Source organism: Choristoneura fumiferana, chromosome 7 (genome assembly GCF_025370935.1).
Source record: "Choristoneura fumiferana chromosome 7, NRCan_CFum_1, whole genome shotgun sequence".
NCBI classification, from domain to species: Eukaryota; Metazoa; Arthropoda; class Insecta; order Lepidoptera; family Tortricidae; genus Choristoneura; species Choristoneura fumiferana.
The window spans coordinates 3,175,108-3,183,368 of record NC_133478.1 but is presented as its reverse complement, the minus strand read 5'-3'; the positions used below and the strand labels follow the sequence as shown (position 1 = coordinate 3,183,368).

General features: G+C 39.0%; 1 protein-coding gene across 1 annotated transcript; it reads left to right on the top strand.

Moving 5' to 3' along the window:
* The first annotated feature begins 346 nt into the window (after nucleotides 1-346).
* Nucleotides 347-7,522, top strand: LOC141429509 (probable methyltransferase-like protein 25). Its single transcript, XM_074089837.1, is given in 10 exon segments — nucleotides 347-438; nucleotides 1,582-1,808; nucleotides 2,135-2,307; nucleotides 2,962-3,150; nucleotides 3,665-3,848; nucleotides 4,418-4,575; nucleotides 4,578-4,617; nucleotides 6,293-6,402; nucleotides 7,148-7,430; nucleotides 7,433-7,522. Coding segments are annotated over 9 exon segments (1,419 nt in total). The 5' UTR covers nucleotides 347-438; nucleotides 1,582-1,591; the 3' UTR covers nucleotides 7,498-7,522.
* The last annotated feature ends 739 nt before the right edge of the window (nucleotides 7,523-8,261 follow it).

Below are 8,261 nucleotides of genomic sequence, written 5' to 3'. Positions count from 1 at the left end.
CTTAGTTTTAGGTGGTACTTTTGGAGCCAAAATAAACTTTTCTTTTCTTAAAATCAATTTAATTATGACTTTATTATTCACAAAAAAAAATTACTTGTGCTTCTCCATATTCAGTTCAGCAATATTTAACTAAACAATGCCAATTATTGATTTATATTATTTAATTAATTTCCAGGGTACTACTTAGGGACAGTAACCTATTATATGAACACAAATGAAAAGACGGAGACAAAACATTCAGAGAAAATATTGAGCCAGCTGACCAAAGTAAAAGAGCTCATCGAAGCATTCCCTCGTACCAATTCCGAAGATCATGATATACTGGATATGGCTGAGAAGATAAGAGCCCAGTATAAAAAAGCTTGTGCTTTACTGAAGATACCAGCAAATAACCCTTATGGTGCCGGTGTATCATTTTAGAAAACCAACAAACTAAATGTATGTTTATCCTACTAATATTATAAATGTGAAAGTTTGTGAGTGCAGCAGCGTCTTTAGCTCTTGTAGCGCCCGTGTGCAATTATTACTTTAGTGCCATCTAGGAAGAGTGCGGTGAAAATGGGATAGGTACAAAGTGCCGCGTCCGGCGCCCGTGTGCAATGCACACCCTGCACTATAGGTAAAGACGCCTCTGTGTGAGTGAGTGAGTGAGTGAGTATGTTTGTTACTTCATTACGCTGAAACGGCTGGACGGATTTGGATGAAATTTGGCAAAAAGTTAGTTAGAGACCTGGATTAAAACAGGATACTTTTTACCCTGATATTCCCACAGGATAAGGATAAAATCTCTTAATAACAACCGTTGGGCTTAGAGTCATGAAATTTGGTATGTAAGTAGCTGGACCTTTGGAATAACATGTAGGCTACTTTTTATCTCAATATTCCCACGGGATAGGGATATAATCTCGAAACAACAACCACTGGGCTTAAGTCATGAAATTTGTCCATGATTGTTTTTAATGTAACATCAATGAAAACAACGATTAATTTTTGGGAATTCCCATGGGAATTTTTAAAAATACCAGAATATCAATTCAGCTGCTGGACCTAATGATTTACGTGTGCGAAGCCGCGGGTAAACACTAGTGCATAGCATAATATAGTCTTAAAAATGAGCCTCGCATTCTAAAGCATATCAGCTGTTCCCATACGTTATTAAAATCTAATGATGATATGTCCAAAAGGTCAATAAAACAAATGCAAGGACAATGAACATAAAGAACAATTACACAAGTGAACAATGATATGCACGCATCAGCTATAAGCTGCCTGTGCATTATATAAATAATAATAATAATAAAATATAATTTTTGTGGCAAAAAAGCCAAAATAAAAAAAAGTTATATTCGAACAGCCCATGATGATTTTGATAAGTAGTAAAATTGTATTTAAAAATAGCATAATTGTACGAGTAGTAGGATTAGAAGTAGGATCAAAATATAAAGTAAAGAAGTGTTATTTAGTATATTATTAAACCGGTGTTACAAACTGGTTTCAATCGATGCTTTTATTGTACATGTACGTAACTGGTTTCAATCAAGCATTTTGTTTTATCTGTAAGTAACTAGTTTGTTCAAACAGCCATTCCAGTATGGACTCAACCATGTTCAAGCTCAGAAGTCACATAGACGCAATAGTCACATACTTGACACCGCTTCTACCGCTGGCCAATTGCCACATGGTTGAGTTTCTGACGGAGAAACATTGGGAGAGACTGCTGCCAAGAGGTCTGAGGGAAACACTAGATGGTATGGAAATGGACACCGCTGTAGAACTGTTCTGGAGCAGCTGCGAAAACAATGACTGTGGTAAGTTTAAACAATCAAGGCTTAAATAAATATGCTAGTAAAACGTTCTGATCTACTCCAAGGGGGAATTCGTCAACTGTAATCCTGGCTATGAGTGCAAATGACAGACAGCAGATGCAAGGTAATCTTTTAAGGGTTCCATTTTTGCTTTTAAGGCGTGGACCCTAAAAACCATTTAAATCTAACCTGGAAAACCAGATTAGTCGTCATTAGTTAACAGTTGATTAACTTTAAATTTTTTTGTAGTTTTAAAATAACTAGTCAAGATATCGGTTCACCGTCTCCCGTTTCGTTGTTTAGTCTAACCGGTAGTTTTCTAATTCCAGACAAGTCGGAGCTCAGCCGATGGGTGCATGCTGCCCGTTCTCACTGCCTCGCAGTCAACAACCAGTATTGCCTCTCCGTAGGGCAGTTTGAAAACCGCATCAAGTCTTGGGGTGGAGAGATGCAGCCTGAGATCAGAGTCAAGGACTTCATGAGTTCCAAGAAAAGTTATGAGGTTTGTGATTAGTTTTCTGATCAGCCAAGAAACAAACAAACACAAACTTTTGCATTAATAAAATTAGAATAGATAGATTACTTACTAGCTTGTTACCCGCGACTTCGTCCGCCTAGAATTCGTTTATTGCTATCCTGTGGGAACTATGCAATTTTTCAGGATAAAAACAATTCTATGTCCTCCAGGACTCAAACTATCTGGGGAGGCGAAGTAGAAGGAAGTTGAAGGGGTCTAACCTGGTTCGAATTTACTCCCCCTCGCGTGCTGGATCTTGTTGGACGCTCGCTTTTCTTCTTTGATTCTTTCATCCCAGGGTGTTTTATGTAGGATTTGTATCTTAATTTGCGAAGAAAACGTCGAAGGGAGCAGGAGCTCGACCCAACGCGCTGCAGAGATGAACAAATGTGTCGTTGTTTTTTCCTACCCCCAGTTAGATCATAATTGGATAATAGGGTAAGGAAAAGGAGGGTAGAAATTTGGTGTAGTGAGGGGATGAATCGGTACTTGCCACTATCTGCACATCGAATTTCATCTCAATTGATTCAATGGTTTAGACGTGATGAAGTGACTTACAAATTTTAGGAGTAAGTGGTATGGTATAATCCGGAGTTCTATATCTGTCAACCGTGATTTAAATCTGTTTCCATTTTCCAGGTCAGCACAATGTCTCGTCTTCTCTCTTCCCTCTACCACGCGACAGGTGCTTCGTGTTCTGTGGAAGCTGGGGGCGGGCGAGGCCACCTCTTCGCCGCTGCCACACTCGCCTACAGGCTGCGCTGCCTGACTGTGGACTGTGATGCAAACACACTCGCCAGTGCTGAGGAGCGCGGCAAAGTTATACAGGTGAAGTTACATTTCAATTTACAGTCACCAGCACCAATATCTGACACAACAAGCGTGCATAAATATCTGATATGACTCTATTTCTAGGGCCGGAAGGACGTGTCAGATATTTTTGCACGCTCCGCTGTGGCAGATATTAATGCTGGTGACTGTACAGTCACCAGCTCGAATATCTGATTGGTGTTTGTATGCCTTATGGCGCAACATAGCGTTACTGAAAATTACCTTATTACAATCTGCTTGGGAATTTGGTGCGTAGAGAGCAAGATCTCTCCAATATTAAATAGGCATTTTTTTAGGCGATTTTCTACATGTGTAAGTAAAGTCCCAAAATCGTAAAAATTAAATCTACACATACGTACATGAAATTTGCATGGGTGTTCTTCATGCTGCATAAATAAAGTCCACAGTCAAATTTTTATTATATCCCATGGGAAGTTCAAAAAATCTCGCAATTCAATTAAAAGGCCACGGGTACAGACTAATGATTTAAAAATGGGATAAACTTTTTCAGAAACAATGGCACGCCATAGCCAAGCAGGTAGAGGACGGGCGAGAGCAGAACGTGCCCAAGCCTGTAGGCGAGGGGCTCCATCGGTTCGCGAAGCTCTTTGTAACGGAAGACACTGATCTCGCGGCCGTTGTCAAGGAGAAATTCCCTGAACTGGAGCCCGATGATGCGAGGATACTTCTCACAGGTAGTTGAGGGTTTTTTAATTTTAACGGTTTTGTACTTAAAGGGTGACAAACGGTCAATGTGTGTTAACGTTCAATAAACATCCTTTAATATTTAAAAAAAAATTGTGTAGGTACCAGAATTTTCTTTTTGAATTTAATTTTTAAAAATACAAGTACATAATATGAGCATTGTGAATTTTCATTTTTGTGAACTACATTTTTTTATGGAAAATGTTTACTGACAATTTTTTTTATTTATTGATTGTCACAGTCAATTGACAGTTCACATTAAACATTCACAATGTCAAAATGTAATGGATCATTATTATTTGAAACTAGCCGTTACCCGCGACTCCGTCCGTGCGGTATTCGTTTATCGCTATCCCGCGGGAACTATGCGATTTTCAGGGATAAAAACTATCCTATGTCCTTCTCCGGGACTCAAACTATCTGTATACCGAATTTCATCTAAATCGGTTCTGTGGTTTAGGCGTGATGGAGTAAACAAACAAACAGACTTCCAAACTTTCGCATTTATAACAAAATATTCTGTTCTATTGTATACCTTCGCGACTGTACTCGTACTCAGGTCTCCATACATGTGGCAACCTGGGGCCATCCTCGCTCCGCATCTTCGCATCGCAACCGTCCACTTGCGCAGTTCTGAACGTGCCCTGCTGCTACCACCTCCTCACTGAGGATCTGGACAGCTCTCTCTTCGACGTGTTCCAGATAAACTATGGGGTGAAGGCGAGAGGAGGGGGTTCCCTATGTCAGAACATTTGAGAGGTGAGCGAATGCAGCGTATAATATATGTATATATTTTATGTGTATTATAGCACAAAACACAGATAGTTCAGAATTCAATCTCCATACAAGTGCGCTCGGGCATCACACACATAGACACTGCTCACGGACACGATATCTCGGACCGGTTGGGACCAGTGCGAGCGCGAGTGCCATCCGCTTGAGACACGCGTCTGTGAACTTTTTTGTGCAATTAATTATGGCAATAATGGAGCAACAAAAAAAAATTTTATAACTTCAGTTATAATAGGACGGTTGTTTAAATTAGGGATGGGCCGAATATTCGTTGTATATTCGGTATTCGGCATATTCGGCAGGTTTACCGAATATTCGTATTCGGCCGAATATTCGGCTAAATCACCGAATGTTCGTAAAAGTGGTACTCAAACTTTTTACTGTATTGAGCCATGTATGAGTTGAATGATAAATGTATTGTTTTTATGAGCTACAGTGAAGCTTTTATGTTTTTGTTGACACTGTAGTTATAATTCCAATAACAGTAGATACAACAGATGGTTATTAATTGTAAACAAAATATAAGTATGTAGGTAGCTGTTTTGAGATTAAACTACAGTGATCTTTATAATAAAATAATATGTTAATATAATCAATCAGGTCTTTATTGTGAGAAATAAGGCAAGTTTTTTTGTTTTAGTCAAGTTGCATGATTAAATTTCAACATTTCAACAAAAATTAATCATATTTCTATTTTCTACTTATAAGTCAATTATGTCGAACATTCGGCGAATATTCGGTTCGTACAAATTTTACCGAACATTCGGCCGAATATTCGTATTCGGTGAAACCCATGTTCGGCCCATCTCTAGTTTAAATTAAATAATCGTGAATTTCGCCAATAACGAAATCGTTGCAAGATATTTTCTGTGGCCAATTTATAATATAACAATGACCTTAAAATGAAAATATTTTAGTTATTAATTTATATTTCCATTCTTCCCGTTTCATTCTCAACAATAAATCAAACAACTAGATACAAGTGCCACCACCACGATAGTTTTTTGGTGCATAAGCCATAGTTGACAAACTTAAAGCGACCGCCGAGCGTAGGTATGAAAAGTGAAATGCATACAGGAGATTGACTTCTGATCTGAACTATCTGTGTTTTGTGATTGTAAACCCCCTTGCAAAAAAATAAGAAAAATATGCTCGTTTTTTTTTTTGCAAGGGGGTTTAGTTACTTTACTATTAATTTAAACAGGTTCCCTGTCCCGAAGCAACGTGCAGCGTTCTTTTGACTCATACCCATAGTAATGATAAAGTAATTTAATAACCCCATAGTAATTTTCATTGGTTATCTAAATGTGGTTCAAGATTAAAAATAATATAATATAGTACGTAATAAAATTGATTATTTATCTAAAGAACAACTGCATTATTTACATCACTGGCCACTAATCACGTGCCTCATGGATGTACCAGTAAGGTCACGCATGAGGCACAAAGGCACAGAGGCACAAATTGAATTTGCTATTACTTTGACTTTGCTGACCTTTTAGAGGTATGATTATTTGATAATGTACCCGAAGAGTGAGACGCAACCCTGTTAATGTCGCTACACTGTCACTAAAGTCATTGTATTGTATTGTGTAACCGAATATTTGTGGCTGGCATCACTAATATGTAATGGTCGCTGTAGGATACAACCTCGGCCGTAATGCGAGGATGCTGGCTGCACAGTCCATAGACCGTGTGGTGGCGCAACGCCAATTGCCGGCCAAGAGTTTACTACACCGTGCTCTCTTACAGGTACAAGTAAACTAGCTTTTGCCGCGGCTTCGCTCGCGTGGAATTCGGTTATCGCGCGCTGTTCCCTTGGAATTGTGCATTTTTTCGGGATAAAAAGTATCCTATGTCACTGTCTGGCTCATAAACTATCTCTATGCCAAAATCACGTCTCGTCGCTCCGTTTCGACGTGAAAGACGGACAAACATTCAAAATTTCAAACACACACACTTTACATAGAGTCGTTGGTTCAAGTCCATGCTCGCACCTATGAGTTCTCCGGAATTTGTGTGCGAAATTGCATTCGAAACTTACTACGAGCTTTACGGTGAAGGAAAACATCGTTAGGAAACCTACACAGACCGGCGAAGTAGTTCAATGGTGTATGTGAAGTTCCGAATCTGCACTGGGCCCGTGGGAAACTACGGCCCAAGCCCTACTCTCATTCTGAGAGGAGGTCTGTGCCCTGCAGTGGGAGGTAGGTATATATGCAGAATGGCTGAAATGATGATCACTTTTTAAAACTGGCAATTTCGTTCAGCTTCGTTTAATAGTCAGTTACCCCCTTATTCATAAACGACAATCAAACCTATTTTAGTTAAAATGCCGCTAAAATTCGTTTGTCCTTATCTGTCACTTCGACATTTGTATTTGTTAGAAAGGGACAAAGCATTTGTTAGTTAACATAGGCTTGTTAAGTTTTATGAATAAGGGGGTTAGTCTTTAGCTGAACCAAAACGCGAAACTCATTAAAATATTCTATTACAGGAACTTATAAAGAAGCACAAACCTGACTTCGTCCTAGCGGAAGGGAGACTGAAGCGCGTCGCGGCCAAAACGCAAGATTTCGTACAATATTTCAAAATGGCGGACTCAATTTTGAATTTAGAACTCTTTGAAAGCTTACCTGCCAGTGCTATGGGAAATGTAGATTGCCAGTGGAAAAAAATGGTTTTGTTTTATCTGATAAGGTTATGTTTGGCGCAAGTGGTTGAAAGTTTGATTTTATTAGATAGATTATTGTTTTTAAGGGAAAACGGTTACAATAATGTATTTTGGTCAAATTGTTTGATCCAGTGTTATCGCCACGATGTCATTGTATAGTTGCTGTGAAATAAAATATAGAATATATTTTTAACTTAACTTTTTAGTTTTTTTATTCCGTTACCTTGCATTCATTTAACTCGAAAGTGTGGCGGCGTAATAACTGTTATAAATGCTGTCTTAAATATTTAAATACCCCCATTAAACTATCTAAACATTTACATTTCTATACTGAAATACACTAGTCTAGTTTATATTACAATGATAGATAAGTAAAATGTTTAAAATCCTTGAATGTACCAAATCTGGCGGCTGAAGTTTGTTTCATCATCATCATCTCAGCCTATATATGTCCCACTGCTGGGCACAGGCCTCCTCTCAGAACAAGAGGGCTTGGGCCATAGTTCCCACGCGGGCCCAGTGCGGATTGGGAACTTCACACGCACCATTGAATTGCTTCGCAGGTTTGTGCAGGTTTCCTCACGATGTTTTCCTTCACCGCCAAGCTCGTGGTAAACTTCAAATGTAATTCCGCACATGAATTTCGAAAAACTCAGAGGTGCGAGCCGGGGTTTGAAGCCACGACCCTCTGCTTGAGAGGCGATAGGTTAAACCACTAGGCCACCACGGCTTAGCACGTTTAGTTAAATACCTATCCAAACCAAGTATAGTTAGTTTGAACGCCATAGTCAGCAAAACACGACAGCTGAAAATCGTGCAATACTGCCTCGGGTTGCCTAGGTATATTCCAAGTGACATCAGTTATGTTACGTCCTTGTTGCCTATCTAAAATACTTTAAAAAAATACTAACTAAATGAATTTAAAACAATTACTTTG